Source organism: Mirounga leonina, unplaced genomic scaffold (assembly GCF_011800145.1).
Source record: "Mirounga leonina isolate KUSES-001 unplaced genomic scaffold, KU_Mleo_1.0 Mir_171, whole genome shotgun sequence".
Taxonomy (NCBI): domain Eukaryota; kingdom Metazoa; phylum Chordata; class Mammalia; order Carnivora; family Phocidae; genus Mirounga; species Mirounga leonina.
The window spans coordinates 14,642,353-14,662,681 of NW_023270436.1; the positions used below are offsets into that span (position 1 = coordinate 14,642,353).

The window sequence follows — 20,329 nt, forward strand, 5'->3', positions numbered from 1 at the left end:
TGCTTGTTCCCAGCCATTTCAGTCTGTTGCCACTAACATTAAATGAATGCATCCATCTTTCCTTGTCCCAATTTTACACATCAAGAAACCACATTATTATTAATTTCCTCATGCTGGTCTTCTTACCAGGAGAGAAAGCACTGGTTGTATAGATTTTCTGAACCAATCTCTGCAGTAGTAATCTCTCTTTGCAAATAAAGAAATTGTCATCTGGTTTATACATCAGTCTCAAAGTGTGGCTAATGTGAGTCTAACTCTGAGGGATGATACCTCTCTCAGTGTGTTGCGAGAGCCAGGTTTCCATTGTTTGTAAGGATCTGGGTGCAGTCACTTAACCTTCATGCTATCATATGAATCTCTTTGGGAGACAGATTGCTGGTTCTTTCTTCTGGTGGAGACACAACAGACGGCTGAGCAAAGACATCTGGAATTACTACAGACATGATATTGAATATGGCTGACTGGCCATTTGTTCTGCTCCCTGCAGGAATACAGAAACCCTGGTGACTTCAGGCTGATGGAGATGTTGAGCACACCACCCAGGTTTTATGATTCTATCATGAGTTAAAACAATGTGTCTCATTAACCTCAAAAGGTCAGTGTAATGATTAAGAGCATCATAAAAGCTCAGGTGTGTCTGTTGGCTCTACCACATACTGACCAGATGACCTTGGGCAGATGTTTTCCCCTCTTTGAGCCTCAGTTTCTTCATCTGTAAAATGGAGACAATATTCAGGCTTCTACCTTGTAAGGCTGCCATAAGAATTGACAGGTGTGATTTATGCATAGTGCTTGGCACAGTATCTGGCTGGACGTACTCACTGAACAATATCTCTGTAGACCTTATATCTGAACTGGAGGTTAGAAAACCTGGTTACCCACACCTGTGCTGCCTGCATCCTTAAAGGCCTTTTCCATATACCCAGAAATGGTTCAGGGAGTGACTGGTGCCCAAACCACCATCGTAGCATTGAGAGGGATAAAGAGAAGAAATGCAAGATGTGCTCCCTAGGCTCAGAGAAGTTCTGACGTGGCTGGAAAGGCAATGTATAAAAACACGAAATGGTTAAGGAACCATAAGCAGCATATCAGGATGAGGGGGTAGCCCCGAGTGCAGTAAGGGCTGAGTGTGTCCTGTGTGTCCTGTCCTGGTGTAGTGGGAATAGCAGTGGACTTGGAGTCAGACAGCCCTCCCTGGACACTCTCCACCCCAGGCTGTTTTAGAGACCCCCCACTGCCCTGGGATACCAGCTGTGCTCACCACTGAAATGTAATTGTTCATTTGTCAGTCTCTCCTATTAAATTGGGAGCGATGGAGGGCAGTCATTCATTTATTAATTAATTGAGCAAATATTTACTGGGTATCTGCTCTGTACCAAGTACTGTTCCAGGAAATGAGAACAAGACAGCCATTGCCTTTATCCTTGAAAACCTCATGGAAAGTTACATGAGAGACAACGATACGTAGCTATATACAGTGTTGGGTGGTGGTAAGCGCTGGGAAAAAATATAAAGCAGGATAAGGGGTGTTGTAGATATAGAGGTGTGCCACCCATGTCTTCCATTGAGGAAGGACTTGCTGTCCAGCTGTGGGGAGGGTGGTCAGCACATGGCCCCCACTTGTTCCTCCTCAGGGTTTGCTTGAGCTGCAGAGAGCCACCTTGCCCAAGCTTACATCTTTCCCAGGGCACCCTGCATCCAGTGCGTATGTGAGGGTGGATACCAGAGCCTGGCCATTTCAGCCCGACTCCAGACTCGCTGGTGGGCAATACGTGCTTGCGGAGCTTGTCTCCAGGGTGGATGAAGCTATGTTGAACTGATGTCATCGTGTATCTTCTGTCTTTTGTCCACACTTGCTTCCCCTCTACACGCCACACTTCATCTCTGTGTTGGCTTTAGGAAAATCCAACATGCGACAAGGTGATGGAGCATCATGGCACAGAGGGGCTTGCGGATTTGGATAAGGTGGTTGGGGAAGTCGTGTCTGAGAAGGCGACATTTGAGCAGAGGCCAGGAAGTGAGGGGTCAGCTATGGAAGGATCTGGAGGAACAGTGTTCCAGGCAGAAAGATGAGCAAGTACAGAAGCCCTGAGATGGGAACGTAACGTACTTGGCATGTTTGAGCATCATGGGCGAGGCAGGCTTGTGGGCTGAACCGCAGGGCTCAGGACGACCATTGGAAATGCAGACAGAGAGGCAGGCAGTCGGCAGTCCCATGTGCAGGGACAGCTCTCTGGTGAATCCCTACCGCCAGCACATAGCAGCCGCTGAACGTCCATCGAACCCAACTGGCTTGTTATTCCAGCTCCTCTCCTCTCTCCACGTGTGAGCTTGGACACGTAGTTACCTCACCTTTCAGTGCCTCAGTTTCCCTGCCGGTAATCGGTGGCAGAGGTGGGACCCTTGTGCTCTGGTTTAGAGCTTTTGTTACCGTGCCATTTTCTCTTGTAATCCCCTCTTCCGCTCCTCTCTTCCTCCAGGGACTTGGGGCCCACCTGGCCCCACCTCCAGCTTCTCAGCAGACGGTTCCCACTAGAAGGGCGGTTATTCTTGGCAGCTCATCCCCAGACTCCAGAACCCCTGAGCCGAGAAGCAGCCACACCAGGGTGGTGGATGGGGGAGGTGGCAGAGTCGAGAGAGAGAGAGAGAGAGAGGGAGAGAGGGAGAGAGAGAGAGAGAGTTCTCTCCTCTGATAATAAATAAACCCGATTAAGGTATCCCCACACCTGTGGGGCAGGATGCTCCTTGGCTGGGCCTTATTGCTTTGATAAAACCCGCAATATCTGAAAATTGTCTCCAGCACCCGAGAACTCCCATTTTATGACTTGCACATGCCTGGGATAAATTGCTTTTGCTGCTTCGTTATGTATAATTCTGGTCCTTATGGATGCTGGTGGGATGCATCGCGCTCTCCTGTAATGATTTATTCATTTGGGGGAAGCAGAGTGCACCTACTGGGTTCTGCCCAGCCTGTCTTGACAGCTCGAAGGGTTGGCGCTTCAGGCACATGTTGGATTCAACTTGAGAGAGAGGAGCTGGTGTGGGCTGTTTAGCTTTCCTAGAAAGCAGACCTGGCTGGGTAAGGACCGCTTGTCAGTGTGAAGCTTCCTCTAAGGCAGTTGCTGGCTGAGCTAGGGGCTTTGTGGGGGTGATTTCAAGCATCCTTACCACCACCTTGGGGATGTAGGGTGCTTTACAGATGAGGAAATGAGGTCAGAGAAGTTATGCAACTTGCCCAAGGTCACCTGGCCAAGCCCCGAAGGGCTTTTCATGGCAGATGGGTCAGCCTTCATTTTGCCCATCTGCACCTGAGTCAGGTGCTTAACACACAGGGATTCACATCCTCTGCAGCACCCACCTGTGAGATACAAGTGATTAGTTCCCCATTTTACAGACGGGGAACGGACTGACTAGGTTTACCCTCTAGAAATTGAATGTCTGGGATTTTAACGTAGGTCAGCAGTCATTCATTCATTCCTGTATTCATTCATTCATTCATTCCTGTATTCATTCATTTATTCATTCACCCCTCTGTGCCTCATTTGTCAACTGGGGAGAATGTTAGTTCTTACCTTGTGGGGTCATTTTAAGGATTAAATGACGGATGAGCAAAATGAGTTATCACACGTAAAGCACAGAGAACAAGGTTTGGCCCACAGACAAATGTGCAGTCAATTTTAGCTTCAATGGTAACTATCTTATCACTCACTTATTCTTTCATTCCACAGATATTTTTAAGTAGCCCACTGAGTGCAGGAACTCTCCTAGGTGCCCTGCACTCACGAGCTTGTTTTCAATCTCAGCACTACCCCACCCTCTTTTCACAGATCGGGAAACAGCTCAGGGCGATGAACAAATTGATGGTCGTCCCCAAGTAGGAGGTGAGTGAGTTTTATTTTCCAAAGCATTCATTCATTTGTGCATTGGACGGGGGTTAAGCACTTCATATGTTTCTGTTGACTTATGAGCATGAATGAATACAAGGGTGGAGAAGCTTGGTTCCTGTCCTCAAAATACTTACAATCTTTCGTGTGGGATACAGGCAAGTAGGCAGGAAATGACTTGATTTTATAAATTCTAAGATGCACATTTCCCCCCATATTAACCTCTCTGAGATCTGGATGGAACTTATAATCGACGGTGTAAAATCACCATTGACCAGCAGCAGTCAGAGTGAGGTGAGCCTTGCCTGGAGTGGGGCTTTATCTTTTAAGAATTCTTATATCTCTAATGTTCTTAATGGCATAGAGGATGACGTCTTGTATGAAACCCTGGACACTGGCATCCATCATTTAAAAAATGATTTAGAGGCCCTGGACTTTGTAGTGAAGACATTTTTTGGAATACCTTAGCCAATATATTTTTCTTCAGTTTTTTTTAAGTATGAGTCAGCATGATATGTGATAAAACATTGATGTCTAAATAAGTCTAAAAGCACTTTTTAAATAAGTAGAAATAAACATTCTCAGTGATAAGAAAGCACTGTGACTCCTAGGCATACACTCAAGAGAAATGAGAACTATGTCTGCATAGAAACATGTATACAAATACTTAGAGCAACATTATTCTCAATCGCCAAAAGGCAGAAACAACCCAAATGTCCATCCACTGATGTATGGATAAATAAAATGTGCTCTCTCCCTATAATGGAATATTATTTCACCCATAAAAAGGAATAAAGTACTGCTATATACTACAATGTGGGTGTTATGCTAAGTGAGAGAAGCCAGACACCTAAGCTCACATATTATACGATTTCTCTCACATCAAAAAATCCAGAATAGAGAAATCTTGTGGAGGCAGAAAGTATATGAGTGGTTGCTTATGCCCAGGTAGGGGTGAAGGAGTAGGGCAATGGGGTGCTAGCTAACGGGTACAGGGTTTCCTTTAGAGGTGATGAAAACCATCTAAAATGGACTATGGATGGTTGCACAAGTCTGTGACTGTACGAAAATGCATTGAATTGTACACTTTCAGTGGGCAACTTGTATGGTATGTGAATTCTATCTTAGTAAAGCTGCTAATTTAAAAAAGGGAAAAGCATTGTGCCAGAGTCTTTCTGAGGGTTGCACACAATATGGCGGTAGCTTAGATTTGAAGAAACTTGGTATAATGTAGTGTGGTCAGTATTATGTCGGGGGTAAAGATGTGGCTGTGGAGGTGCACCCGGGCCCAGCCGGAGGAGCAGGGAAGGCCTCCTGGAGGTGGTGATGGTGGCAAGGCCAGCGCCGAGCCTGTGAGTGAGGATAACTAGGGGAGTGGAGTGGGAGTGATCTGGGCAGAGGAAGCAGCACATGCAAAGGCTAGGAGGTGAGACTCTGTCCTTTACTTCAGGGACATGACCTCTTCCCAGCGCAGATGGCTGCCCGTGGGGCTGGGAGAGTCCCAAAGATGCATAAGTTGTGGTCTGTGCTTTCCAGGAGCTTGTGTTCCAGAAGTGAGGATAAAGCACACACACCCACTCTCCCAGGTCACCCTCAATCAATGGCGCATCCACGTGTTCAGGGAAGAGTAGAGAGAAGGTGGCTGGAGAGTCACTCCTGGCTGAGATTTTAAAAGCAGGAGGAGTTGTCAAAGGCAGACAGTATCCTGCTGGCGGGATAGTAAATGACACAGCCTTTCCAGAGGGCAGTTAATTTGGTAAGGGGCATACCTTTCCACCCAGCTGTCTCACAACTAAGCATTTATCCTAAGGAAATGGTCATGCTGAGCCCCAGTTAGCTAGCTATGCACAAGGATGTTCTTAAACCCAGCTGTGTAACAAGGAGCAAAACACAGACTCAGTCTGGATTTTTGATGAGGGGCCCCTCGACTCAAGACACTCCAGCACCTTTGTCAGGTGGGATCCCAAGGCGGGCCAACACACTGGTAAAAGACAGGCCTGGATGTCAGGCGCACCTGCATGGAAGCCAGGGCTGTATCCTGACCTGGGCAAAGCTTCAGTTTCCTTGTGTGTAAAATGGGGATAATGATACTAGAACTTACTTCTAAGGTGAGGATGAAAGGCTCAAAAACATGAGAAGCACTTAGAACGGTGTGCAGTGAATGAATTCTGGTGTTATCGATTATTATGTTATTATGGAGCTAATAAAACAGATGCACTTGAAGTCTATTAAATGACACTGGAAGATAGTTAAGATCAGTTATTAAGTGAAAACAAAAAGCAGTTGAGAAGGGACTCCATTTGTGTGTGTGTGTGCATGTGTGTATAATTTATATATATGTATGTGTATATATGTATGTATGTATTTGTTTCTTGTTGCTTTTTAAAAGTTTCCCAGAATTTTTAAAGAGACATTGAAGACACATATCTAGCTGCAAGAAAGCAAAGTACCTCCCAGCCCATCATCCGGTGGCTCCTGGGAACTCTTTCTGGAGGCTTCCCCAAGCAGCAGGACTCCAACCTACAGTCCTTTTGCTGTGACACAGAAGGCAGTGCAGGCTGCTGGTCTAAAAATAGGCAGAAGGAGTCTAGTCTACCTCTGCAGCTCCATCTCTAATAGTTCTGAGGCAGTTCTGTGGTTGACAGAGATCAAATGTTGCTTAAAACCAGGCAGGGTTTTTCCCCCCCAGCAGCTTGAGACTTCCCAGTTCAGCTGGCAGGGGTGGGGGAGCTAGAGCTCACCATTCTGGACCTCTTGCCAGACATTTCCAGTACTCTTGGGGAATCCTGTCCCTTGGGGCCATGGGTGCCACAGAGCCGCCCCTCGTTTGGCTGACAAGGAAGAGAGGGCTGCTCACAAGTCATGCGACAGAGCTGTCAGGGGCCCCAGGAGACCAGTTTCACTTCCAGAACACCCGTTGAGTTCATTCTCTGCCACCACCCTGAGCCACTGTACCAGTTTCTTCTTCGTGTGTGTGTGTGTGTGTGCATGTGTGATTTATATATTTATTAGGGCTAAATTTTGGGCATTACTGAAATATTTCATGTGGATTTGTGGCTTGGAGAGAATAGAACGGAACTGGGAGTCAGGAGAATTGGATTCTGCTCATATTAGTTGAGGAACTTTTTTTTCTTTTTAAATGTCTTTTTTTTAAGACTTTATTTATCCATTTGAGAGAGAGAGAACAAGAGAGAACGTGGCAGGGGGGAGAGGGAGAGAGAGTCCCAAGCAGACTCCGTGCTGAGCTTGATGCAGGGCTCGATCCCACGACCCTGAGATCATCACCTGAGCCGAAACCAACAGCCAGACACTTAACTGGTTGTGCCACCCAGGTGCTGCCCCTAAATGTCTTTTAAAATTGAGGTCTAACACATACATAATAGGGAGCATAGATCATAAGTGCACAGCTTGATGGATTTTACATTCCAACACATTTATATAACCACCACATAGATCAGGGTAGATAGCATTTCGCCCACCCCAGCTGGCTCTCTCATGCTATCTCCCAGTCACTATTACCCCAGGGGTGACTGCTCCCCAGCCCCTTTCTCTATAGGTTAATTCTGCCCATATTGACTTCCTGCAGATGAAATCCAACAGAATGTATGATTCTGTCTGGCTTCCCTACATTATGTTTGGGAGATTCATGTGTGTCCTTTTGGGTAGCACTGGGTCTTCCTTTTTCATCACTGTATAGTACTCCACCGTATAAACGTCCTGCATTTGTTCATGCATTCTTCTGTGGATGGGCATGTGGCTTGTTTCCCGTTTGTGGCTGTTATGGATAATGCTGCTATGGGTATTCCTATACACATCTTTTGGTGGACATGAGCCCTTATGTCTACCATCATTTCTTGAATTAACAACTGCAGGAGTCTCATTACTAATAACCCAGCTTCCACTCTTCCCCTGTTTAATCTATGCTCCATAGAACAGTCAGAGTGATCGTAAGTAAGATTGTGTGACTCCACTACTTAAGCCTCCAAAGGCTTCCAGTGCACTTAGAACAACCCCCAGACTCTTTATTCTGGCCTGTAAAAATGCTACCGTATCTCGCTCCTATCTGCCATTCCTGATTTTTCTGGAACCACTCTTCCTCTCCCTGGGCTTCAGTCACCCTGGCCTTCTCTCTGTCCCTTGACTATGCCACGCCCGTTCCCTGCATGGTCCTTGCAACTGGATGTTCCCTTTTTCTGGAATTCCCTCCCTGAAGGCTTCCCCTAAGATTGATCCATTCTTCTCACTCACATCTCCTCTTCCAAGAGGGCTTTCCTGACTGTCAGAAAGAGCCCCCATATCCATTTGTTCTTGGTAGTGTTTTCCATTCTTGACTCCCTCTCCATGAGGGCAGGGAACCTGTCCAAGTTGTTGACTAGCCTGGCACCTCTCATGTCATCCATCCATCCATCCTGGCGCCCCATCCATGACATTTGTTCTGTAAATGAATGAAGGCATCAGCCATGGACCCAGAGATCCTTTTTTAAAGGGAGGCGGTGTAGCTTAGTGTGGACAGCCTTGGAGCTTGGTGATCAGACTTCCTGAGTTTGAGGCAAGGTTTCACCTCTTACAAGATGTGTAATCCTAATGATCCCCACTTCCCCATGCCTCAGTTTCCCCATCAGACTGAGGGGAACATAGGTTGTCGCTGGGACCTGGGACCTAACAGCTGTCACTTACAGAACAACTGTTTGCCATTTACAGGGCAGCTGTGCTATCCCTGTTTTATAGACATGGAGTGAAAACTTACTGAGTGCAGAAAATAAGGTCCAGAGACTGCTCAGATCACTCAGGTACCAAGTGGTAGCCCTGGGACTTGGGCCCAGGTATGGCTCTACTCCACAGCCCTCGCAGACTGCTCTGGAAAGCACGTGCAATGGGAGTGGCATTGCTCTGGTCAGGTTGGGTGGCACCCAGAGTGTTTATATAATAACAGAATTCTACCACCCTATCTGTAGCTCTTGCAGATGTGTAAAACAGTTCTGCTTGGTTACTTCACATGGTTCTCACAGAGAGGACCTGGGAAACAGGACAAAGAGGGATTCCTTTACTTTGCAGGTGAGTGATCTGGGACCCTGGCACTCACCTTGAGTTGTTCTCTGGCCCCCAAGCCCACTGCTGTCACTGCTGCCAATAATGTCGATGACCTCAGATACTCTCTGGCCGGGCTAGCCAGTGGATAAGCATTTCCACATCTATTACCTGCTGGTCCCCCAGACTTTGGGCTTTGCATTCTTTAAATCTGTTCACTTAAAAACCAAAGCTCAAAACATAAAACGTTGACCCAACCCTAAGCAACAATATCAGTGAACTCATGGTTAGATATTCAGTCAACAAACATTATCGAACACCTGCTATGTACTAAGCACTATTTGGGGCATTGGGAGTACATCGGTACACCAAAAGAGAAAACCCCTGGGGCGCCTGGGTGGCTCAGTTGGTTAGGCGACTGCCTTCGGCTCAGGTCATGATCCTGGAGTCCCTGGATCAAGTCCCGCATCGGGCTCCCTGCTCAGCAGGGAGTCTGCTTCTCCCTCTGACCCTCCCCCCTCTCATGTGCTTGCTCTCTCTCATTCTCTCTCAAATAAATAAATAAAATCTTTAAAAAAAAACCCAAAACAAAAACAAAAACAAAAAAACCCCTGATCTCATAGTGGTAGGAGACACACAATGGATTAATAAATTTATACAGTGTCAGGTGGTGATATGTGATTTGAGGTAAAATAAAGCAGAGAAACATGATAGAGATCAACAAAGTAATATATATATATATATTCCTGATGCACATAAAATCAATACATAGCTATTAGAATAAAAATGCCCCCATTCATGTACCATCTAGATGTGCCTAATACCACCAGCTGTGTGCAAAATGCATACTGCCTTTCGGAAAACCTTCAAACAACCGCAGGAGGAAGACAGATCAGCTGAGACTGCCTCCTTTTTACTGAGCCAGACGCTGAGGCTGAGAGGTGCAGGGACCTGCCCAGGCTCCCACAGCCAGAACATGCTGGACTAAGTCCTCTGGTTCCATCTCTTTCCTCCATCATTTTCCAAATTGGATGCAGATTGTACCCTGAGAAAGACTTTGAACCTGCAACTCATCTCATTTCTCTCAGGGCCTGCACTACTCATCCATACCTGACCAGGTGCTCAGCCCCACCAGGCGTGGGCTGGGGGTGCCTCTAGCATCCCTGGAGAGCAGGAAGTGTTGTAGGTGATCGCCCTGTTGCTTTTGCCCCCCTGCCCAGGCTGAGTCGCTGCCAGAGATAAACCGGCCAATACTTCAGGTGGGGAGATAGCATCTCTCTAGCCATTTCTCCATAATAAGCTTCTAGTCATTGGAGGTGGCGCAGACCTTATCTCCTGCAAATGTGCCTACCTGCTTCCCAGCCCCTCCCACAGTTGTGTTCCCCAGGGGCCAAGATTCCACCCACCTGCTCAAGATTAAAAACAAAACAGGACCCCTCCCACCCCCCTCTCTGAACAGGTATTTGTAATGTGCTGTGTGTTCAGGGATGTGGTCTTACTTGATGACAAAAGGTATTCTTTTGTCAAAAAGAATGGGATGATCTTTATGCTCAGATTTCAGTTGGGAAATTCGAAGCTCAGAGAGGTCAAGTGACTTGCCTAAAGTTGTATAGCATAGGTGGAGAATGGGCTTGAATTAAGGTAGGCAGGATAAGCAGGGAACGAGAGTCCCAAGGGAGACTCAGGTATGAGTTTTGACTACTTTGCTAACCGTATTGCTCTTGAAAAAGCGACTTAATTTTTTTTGCACCTCTTGCATCACCCGTGACACGAGAATAGCAGGAGTTGCTACAACACAGGGTTATTGGGAAGTTTAAAAGAGCATATTCATATTGAAAGCATATTCAGCACAGACTTGGGCACATAGTAGCTGTTCAGTAAATGGGGTTGTTACTGTTACTCTTCCGTGGAGGGAAAAAAAAACCAATTTCCCTCTTAGTCTAGGAAATGCCTAAGGTAAATCTGGCAGGCAGGGTTATCAAAACAGGACATGCCACACGTTCACATCTTGGTGCTTAAAGGGTGGTCTGTGTACCAGCAGCATTACTGGGAGCTTCTTAGAAATGCAGTCCCAGGGCGCCTGGGTGGCTCAGCCGGTTAAGCGTCTGCCTTCGGCTCAGGTCATGATCTCAGGGTCCTGGGATGGAGCCCCGCATCGGGCTCACTGCTCATCGGGCAGTCTGCTTCTCCCTCTCCTCTGGGCTCCCGCTTTCTCTGTCTCTCTTTCTCAAATAAATAAATAAAATCTTAAAAAAAAAAAAAAGAAGAAAGAAATGCAGTCCCAGGTCCTCCCCAGACCTGCTGAACCAGAACCTGCATTTTAACAAGACGCCCGGAGGGTCTGTATGCACCTTACATGCGCATCTAGATCCACAGGAGGTCTTCTCAACATGCCCTGTGCATCAGTGTCACCCCGGGGGAGTTTTAAAAAAATTGAGATGTGTGGGCCCCTCCCGCACAGATTTTGATCCATTGGTTTGGGCTAGAGTCTGGGTATCACTTTTTGGCTGGGGAGGGAGGGGTGAACTTTTTTGCTTTTTCTTTCTTTCTTTTTTATTTTGGAGAGGGACCATGTTATTTTCTTTTTATTTTTCTACATTTTACAAGAGTTATGTACTGAGCATGTATTACTTACATGGTCAGAAAAACATGTTATTTGAAAATAAGGTAGTCATTCTGCCACTTTCTGTCAAATGGTACAAAAACTTACATATATTTGCCATATGACAAGATATTACTTGTATCATCTCAGTGGGAGGAATAGGAGTCTTTTTTTTCTTTTATGGAAGTATAATTAACGTACAGTGTTATATTAGTTTCAGGTGTACAATATAATGATTCAACAATTCTATACATTACTCAGTGTTCACCACGGTAAATGTAGGTACCATCTGTCACCAAATAATGTTATTACAATCTTACTGACTATATTCCCTGTGCTGTACTTTTCATCTCTGTGAGTTACTTATTTTGTACCTGGAAGTTTGAACCTCTTAATCCCCTTTGGGCATCATTATTTTATTTTATTTATTTTATATATTTTTTAAAGATTTTCTTTATTTATTTGAGAGGAGAGAGAGTGAGAGAGAGAGACAGAGAGAGAGCATGAGCATGCGGAGATACAGAGGGGGAGGGAGAGAGAATCTGAAGCAGACTCCATGCTGAGCATGGAGCCCAATGTGGGACTCAATCCCACGACCTCAAGATCATGACCTGAGCTGAAACCAGGAGTCGGATGCTTAACTGACTGTGCCACCCAGGCATCCCATGGCATCATTATTTTAAAAAGATCTCTCAGTTGACTCTGATGCACAGCAAGAGTTGGGACTCCCGAGCATGGTGGCGGCTGGAATTGGACAGAATCAAGTTTGGAACTGAGGCCTTTCCACTTCCTAGCTGTGTGGCCTTAGGCAAGTTGCTTAACTTCCCTGATTCTCAGTTTCTTCACTGTAACATGAGAGGAAGAATCCTCTCTCCTCTCTCTCGGGTTTTTTATGAGGATGAAATTAACGCTGATCATGTACAATAGCCTGGCAACAAGGTATGACCAATGTGAATGTGCTTACTCTCTTCTGGGATCCCCACTGTGCCAGCCCCAGCCATGGTACACTGTTATTGACATCAATATTAATATGATTAGTAGCAGTAATATTGTCTTCGAATATGAAGGACTAGGAGCTCACTGGGGCATGGCAGGGAATATCTGTGGGTGGCTTGAGAAAGCAGCCCCAGCAAGGTCAGGGAGGTAACAGTCCTTGCTACCATTTTTAAAGTGCTAACCATGCGCTGGTCACTGTGTAAGCATTTTATAGAAGAATTTTTAAAAATCAAAGTTATACACATACTTAATTTAGATCAGTGTGTCCCAGTGGGAGAGGGGAGGTGAGTTTGCCCCAAGCAAACATTTGGAAGTGTCACCCTGGCTCAGGGTGTTGGTAGTGGGGGTGGTACGTTTGCTATGGTACCTGGTAGGTGGGGGCGATGGATGCTGATAAAACACCCCACAGTGCACAAAACACCTCCCAACACAAAGCATTATCTGGTCCCGCATGTCAGCGGTGCTGAGGTGGAGAAAACCTGGTTTAGAATCAACTAGTTTTGCAAAGTGTGCTGTGCAAAATAGCAGTCCCTCTGCCCCTTTCTCCCCTCTCCCTCCCCAGAAGCCACCGCCTTTGCCCTTTGGGTGGGTTATTTTGTTTACCTACAGGTCTCTAAAAAGCCTGCTGGTACTGTGCCTTTTTGCTGACTCCATTCCAGACTCTATCCCTTGGCTTCTCTCCACAGAAAGTGAAGACTTAGCTTTCTTTCCTTTCTGCGCCCCCATCTGCATCTGCCTTTAAATGTGACACCCTCCCCCTCCCCCAGATCCTTTGTAATTTCTGTTGGATCAATATTCAGTGTTTGTATTACCCTAAGTGTAAATGGGGTGCGTTGCTGACTCTGCAGCCAACTCAGATTACTTTCCCCTTTTGCAACACCTTTCCTTCTCTCTCAAGTTAATTGCCTCGTTTCCCCTCGGCTTTGTTATCTGTGTGCTTGCCCCACACTCAACCCCCAACTCTTTGCCTATTGTCTAAATCTCCTTTCAAGATATTCAGACCCATCAGGGAGGCGATCTCTCTGAAAGAGTCTCTCCTAGATCAGGCTGAGTGTTTCTGCAGGAATTGCTTTGTGGAGGACTCACCACAGCTCTGTGAGTGTACTATCATCATTTGACATCTGGGGAAAGTGGCTCCCAGAGAGGTCACCTGGGTGCCTAAGATCACTCAGCAGTATGTGGAGAAGCCAGGACTTGACCACAGGAGTGCGTGACCCCATGGCTCTGGGATTCCTCATGTCCCAGAAGATCACTCTGGGAGGAAGCCCTTTGAAATGCCTCCTGTAAGGGGACTGCATGCTGCCTCCATTCATTTCGACATCTGCAGCACTCCGCGCAAGGCCTGGCATGGGGCAGGACTCCGAGGACTGTTTGTCGAATGGATAAGTAAAGAATTTCTAGAGACAGTGGGAGGAGGGCCCAGTGCTCCTGGGCAGGGGATCAGAAGAGCTGGGGGGTTTGGTTGGGGAAGGGTAACCGTGGGCTATTCACTCAACCTGTCTAAGCCTCAGTCTCCCCATCTGGAAAATGGAGTTGAGAATACAGGCTTCACGGGGTGTTTGCAGGCAGCCAGAGGAAGCTGGTCAACTGCAGATGCTCAGGAACCTATAAGACACAACACAAGTGATGCGTGGACACAGCAGTCACTATTTGGGGAGCAGATTTCTGCAAAATTTCCTCCTTCCCTCCCTCCCTTCCATTCCCTCTCCCCTCCCTTCCCTCCCCTCCCCCTCCCCTCCCCCTTCCCTCCCTCCCTCCTTCCTTCCTTTCTCTCTTCCTTCCAAGTGAAACATGGCATAGTTAATTTAGAAGAAAGAAATGCCTTACAGCTGAGAAAAAGTCCAAGCTAGTTTTAATATGATAAAATATTTATATTAATGTGTCATAAAAATTGATTCACCCTTCTCTTGCCTGGTATCATTAATGGGTAGATATGTAACATCTTATTTTCTTGCCTTCCTTCTCTCTCTCTCTCTTCCAGCAGTGCACAGTTTCAAATGACTGTGAGGAAACCATTTTTCATGAAGAACAATAATAATAATAATAATAGGTATTTATTTAGTGTTATGTGCCTGTCACCACTGCAAGCCCTTATACGTTTCCACTCATCTGATTCTTACACAACCGTAGGAGGTGGGTACCCTCCTTATTCCCATTTGACAGAGGAGGGGACTGAGGCACACACCGGTCACTGGTTCAGACCTGTCCATTCTGACGCCAAAGCCCTTCTCTCTGTGTGGGCCACCCCAGCCTTCCAGGTCTCCAACAGAGGCAGTGTCCCTGGGCTTTTTACTGGGGAAAGCCCCTAATTCGGACAGTCCCCGACTTCCTATGGTTCCACTTAGGAGTTTTCAGCTTTACAATGGTGCAAAAGCGATACACATTCAGTTGAAACCATACTTTGCATTTTGAATTTGGCTGTTCTCCCAGGCTGGCGATATGTGGTACTCGACACTGTCGAGCTGCTGGGCTCCCCGGCAGCCACATGATCACGAGGGGAAACGACTGATGACACTTACAGCCATTCTGTCTCTCACTTTCAGTACAGCATTCAGTAAATTACATGACCTAGTCAACACTTGATTATGAAACAGGGTTTGTATGGGACGATTTTGCCTGGCTATAGGCTAATGTCAGTGTTCTGAGCATGTGCAAGGTAGGCAAGGCTAACCTGTGGTGATCAGTAGGTGAGGTGTGTTAAAGGCATTTCTGATTACTTTCAATTTACAATGGCTTCATCAGGATGTAATCCCATCATACCTCCAGGAAGATCTGTATTCAGAGTCTTTTCAGTTTGCGGTAAATAGATGTAGCCATCACTCTGGAATCCTGCAGGTCCGACTTTAGGTAATAATGTAGGGTTTCTAGGCAGGTGTGGGGCAAGGTTGGAATTCCACTCCTGGCAGGCGTTCAGGTCCTCGTAATGCAGCTCAGGCTCCCAGCAGTGGCAGAGAGAGGAGCCTCCCGAGGAGGGGGTGGGACCGCCCGTCCTGGTAAGCCAGTTTTGCATCTTAGGACCTCGGGGACTTTCTCACTCCTGACCTTCCCGCCCTGGCGTCTCCTCCTTTGCCCTGCAGGTCCGGCATCACTTGTGCCTAATGGTGATGTGTGCTGTGTCCCCAAGCTTTTCAGAGTCAGGCTCTGGTGGAGAAGAGCACGCGGTGGGGCTCCCGACCCAAAGCTGCAACAAGGGCCGGCACACCCCCAGACACACGGGGACACACACACACACAGACATACGCAGAGACACACACACACACACAGACACACATACATTCATAGACCCACACCAAGACACACACAGACACGAACACACACACAGGCAGACATACACACCCGCCTCTGCCACTCTTCCATTCATTGTTTCTTTATTGCAACACCCCTAGTTTCCGGTCCCGGCACACAGTAGGCGTCCAGCAAGTGCCTACTGGATGAATAGTGCACAGATGATTCCGTTATTCTCTCCTTGCTCCGTTCCTGAGTATTTTGGTATCGGGTGTTTTGGTTGGCCTGGAGACACCTGGAGAGGAGAACTAGAAGTGAGTCTGCTCCTGCCTCATTCCTCACAATCCTCTGGTGTGTCCATTTCCACTTTCGGTGGTTTTTAGTATATTGCAAGCCATGGAATTCTTTGAGGATCTGATGAAGGTCACAGACCCACTTCTCCAGTGTGTAAGGCATCTGCACATGCGAATGATTTTCTGACTATAATTTCTGGGGCTCCTTCCGTCCCATTCATGAATCTCTGAGGAGTGCATAGGACCCCTGTGAAGGACCTTGGCATTACAAGGCTAGGGAGACCCGGGGGTCGGGGGGGAAGTACCTTGCCTGGGGTCCTGAATGACAGAGTTGGAACCAAGACCCAGGTGTCTGGGTCTCAGGCTTAGGGGACCCTCTCACTATCTTGTGCTGATGAATGAATACCATGTAATTAGTTGATACAATAAACAATTAAATCAGACATTCTTCTAGGTCTTCTTCATCCATCAAACCCTCAGCACTGGCAGCTCTGTCAGGCGCTCAAATGCCAGTGGTTTCTGGAAGTATGGCATTCTTCCTTGTACTTTGCTAGTTTCCTGATGATTATAAATGGGACTGATTACAGCAGAGTTGTATTGGCTGTTCCGCTGAATGTCTGTCTGCCACATAACTGAGAAAGCTCATCCTCAAGCTTGCAAACTGGGATCAAGAGAGCACCCCAATAAAAACAATTTGTCCCAACTGTTGTGACCTGCCATGTTCTGGACTCTGGGACAGGGACGTGCGGTCAGCTCATTCTTCAGTGTTTCATTATGTCCCTTAATGGCTCTGCCACTTCCCCCAATTTCCCAAGCCAGAACCCAGGACATGACCTGACATATCCCTCTTCTCATTGCCCTCAGTCTGATCTCTCATCAAGACTTGTCCAAACTAGCCACTTCTGCCATCTTTGCTGCCACCACTTTTACCAGCCAGGCCACTATTTTTGTAGCCTGGGGAATGGCCACGACCACCCCTGGATGGGTAACCTGCTGAGATATTAGCTAGGGACTGCTTTTCTTTTCACCTTTGCCATCCTGTTTGAGCCAGAACTGTGGTGTGTTAGCCAGGTTAGGCAATGATTTGCTGCTGTAACAGAAAACCAGTGGGTTCCAAATGGAAACCTACTTTGCACTCATGCAAAAGTTGGCTGCAGTCTTGGTGACAATCTGGGGCCCCTGTCCTCCCAGTGGCTGTGAGCTTTGGAATCTTCCATATGGACCCAAGCAGACGTGCTTCCATGATTGCTGCAGGAGGAGAGTTGCTCAGCAGCTCCCGTGTGCTTTCTCCAGGAGTGCTGGCTGTCCCTCCTGCTCACGTTTTACAGGCCACAGGCACTTGTAGGACCACATTTAAATCACAGGAGCAGAGGAACAATGAAAGAAGAGGAACTGGGAGTATCTGCGAGCAGCACTCCCATCCTTACCCCAGGGAGTGGGTGGCGGAATGGGAGCTGATAATAAGGGCGATGGTGTATCACCTCTTGAATCCAAATTTGGATCTAGCCGTGAGACAGAAAGATTCAGGAAATCAACATCAGCCGGATCCAGTTCCCCTCCTGCCACCTTGGGGTGAGTTTGAAGAGGAAGAAGAGAGAATTTTATATAACGGTGCTCACTCCACCTTCTTGGGTTGAATCCTTGGGATAACACTCTAAGTACAGGGACCTAAGGGTCAAGGGACACCTGTGTCTTGGTTGTGCCTGCTGTTTCTTTGATAATCAGCAGCTTTGTTCTCTTCAGTGGCAAGAGAGCAAAGGTCAGGGGTGGCTGGGAGGAGTGCTGGGCGGGGTGGGGGAAGCTGGCTGAAAGCAGGGGGTTGTGTGTGGCCCTGGGAAAGGGGGATGGGAAAGGAGTCAGCCCAGGGGAGGGTGGAAGGAGGGGTGGAGTGAGGAGAGCTGGGCCCAGGGGGCTGTGACTTGTGCAGCAGAGGATGCACTGATGAGCTGAACAGCTGAGGACCAGAAGAGGCGGCAGGACCAAAGCCGAGTTCAAGGCCCAGAAGTGCCAAGTTACTTGAGAAATGGGTGCTGGGCAGAGGCAAATCGGATCAAATGGAGCAGCCTCTTCCCCACCAAGACCACCTGGGCTGCAGTGTGCGTGAGCTCCCTGGCATGTGGCAGGGAGGAGGAGGGCGAGGAGGCAGGGAGGAGAGAAGACACTCAAATTTCATAACCTGTAGGTTTATTCGGAAGGCCTGAGACTGTTTCCTGCATGAGGTTAAACAGAGGCCAGGTGTCAAACCGAACCAGGTTCTAGAAAATAAAGTTGTTCTCTCCTTGGACAACTGAGCCTGTTTGGGGAACCTCATTCATGTGACACCAGTGCCACTCAAAACTGTCATCTAGGTACTAGTGATAGTCAGAAAACTGTTACTGGTTCACAATGAGTAAGTCAAGAAATCAGGAGTGGTTTATAACTTTTATAGCAGTTTGATATTGCTGTGACATGCAAGCGAATTTTCATTGTATTTTACAAAAGCATAGGTTTATGATGGATTGGGGGGAGAGTGGTTGTTCCCTGCAGATCATCTGCAAAGCACTGTTTGGGGTTCCTAAATGGCTTTTCTCATTCCATGCAGGTCCCCTCTAATCTGTTTCCCTCAGTGTGTTCTTCCTAGAATGCAAGCAGGATCCTGACATGCTTTTGTCTACAATCTTCCAGTGATTTTTGCAAGCTCTTTTGCATAAAGACCAGCTTCTTTACAAAGCCTGCAAGGCTATGCATTGTTGTGTCCCTGCTTGTCTCCCCAGCCTCCTCCTCTCTGCTCCCACATTCTTCTCTGCTTCCTGGCCACACTTCCTTTTACAGATCCTCATGAATACCAAGCTCCTTCTGACCTCAGGGCCTTTGCTTGTGCTATGTTCTCCACCTGGCATGCTTTTCCCTCCATCTTGGTGGAGTTGACTCCTATTCTGCCTTCAGATCACAGCTCAAGAATAATCACCTCCTCAGAGAGGCCTTCTCTACCCCTGGACTAGTTGAGGCCCTGCTTCTGTCCTTAGTAACACCACCTGTTTACTTGAATATACCTGTAACTTGTTCTTTACCTGCCTTCCCATAGGTCTGTGAACTCCCAAGAGGGCAAAGAGCTCTCCTCCTTTGTTGACCACCCTATTCCACGGCCTAGCTCAGCTCCTGGTCCTCAATAAATACTTCTTGAATGAATGAGTGAATGAATGAATGAATGGATAAATGCAACTTCAGAACTTGTGGGAAAGGCATTTGAGATTGTGAAGTGTGTCCTTTGGGTGCTAGTCCTTTATTTCATAGAGCAGTTCCTATGCCTCCTTCCTCTGCCCAGAACCTGGCAGCCTGTCCTGAGCTCCTGCTGATAAATCATTTTATTGGCACAGCTGGACAGGAAAAGACAGAGTGAGTAATGGGAGTTGGGCACCGTGTCGTGGACAAAGGCCTGAGTTGACATGGTAACAACAGGCAGACCGATGTGGCCAGGCAGTAGTCTGGGCCCTGGACACATCTGAGAACAGGCCCTGGGCCATTTTTCCTCTGTGCTGGGGAGCGTGAAAAGGTCAGGGAAGGGAAGTGTGGAGGGGCTGTGGCCCCCTGCTTTTCCCTGTTGCAGGATGGGCTGGAAGCCCCACGTTTTGGGACATGAGAATGCCTTTTAATATACATATTTTGATGTATAAGATATATTTATGTACTATTAATTAAAATATTATTTTAAATTTTAGATTGCACCATATTTTTAAATTGCAAAAGTAATTCAGTGCTTTTAACAGGATCCATAATGGGTGGCTGTTTGTGTGTAGTGGTTAGACAGGGAGGCTTAGGAACCTGGCTCCATCCTCTCTCAGTTTGGGGAACACGGACAAGTCACTTAATCTCTGTGTGCTTTTGTTTCCTCATAGGCAAACTGAGGATAAAGATGGTACCTACTCAGGGTTTCAGTGAGGGTTGCATGAGACAATGCATGTCATGCACTTAGCATATAGTAAACAGTAATGTCTGGTTTTGTAAGAACAGCCAAACAATTGAGAAGTGAATAAAGAACAAGTCTGTATCTCCCAGGCCACTTTCCAGATGTAAATTCACCTGGCAGTGTCTCCCAGGTATTTAAACCTCTGCAAACATATATAGATAGGACTGGGACGAAGGCAAGGCAAGCCAGGTGTTGGGGCGCACAGGATAAGGATGTGCTCACTCTCAGGCCCCAGGCCTGCATTTTCATGGACCTGAGAATGAGCACATCCTCAAATGTCACACCCTAGTGCCTCACTTGCCTCACCCTGGCCAGGCCCTGACACAGGTAATGAGGACACTTCTGCTTCTGATGA

General features: G+C 47.2%; 1 protein-coding gene across 2 annotated transcripts in view; it reads left to right on the plus strand.

Moving 5' to 3' along the window:
* SUDS3 (SDS3 homolog, SIN3A corepressor complex component) overlaps positions 1-20,329 on the plus strand; it is a 205,729-nt gene that overhangs the window by 163,939 nt on the left and 21,461 nt on the right. Inside the window, exon 17 of one of the 2 annotated variants that reach the window (XM_035017103.1) lies at positions 372-1,891. Coding sequence is in view for 1 of the 2 variants with exons in the window: in XM_035017109.1 (XP_034873000.1) it covers positions 3,828-3,881 (54 nt within the window). In the remaining variant the exon portion in view is untranslated. Of the gene's footprint in view, positions 1-371; positions 1,892-3,827; positions 3,882-20,329 lie in introns of those variants that run through there. The other variant, XM_035017109.1, reaches the window with a different exon arrangement.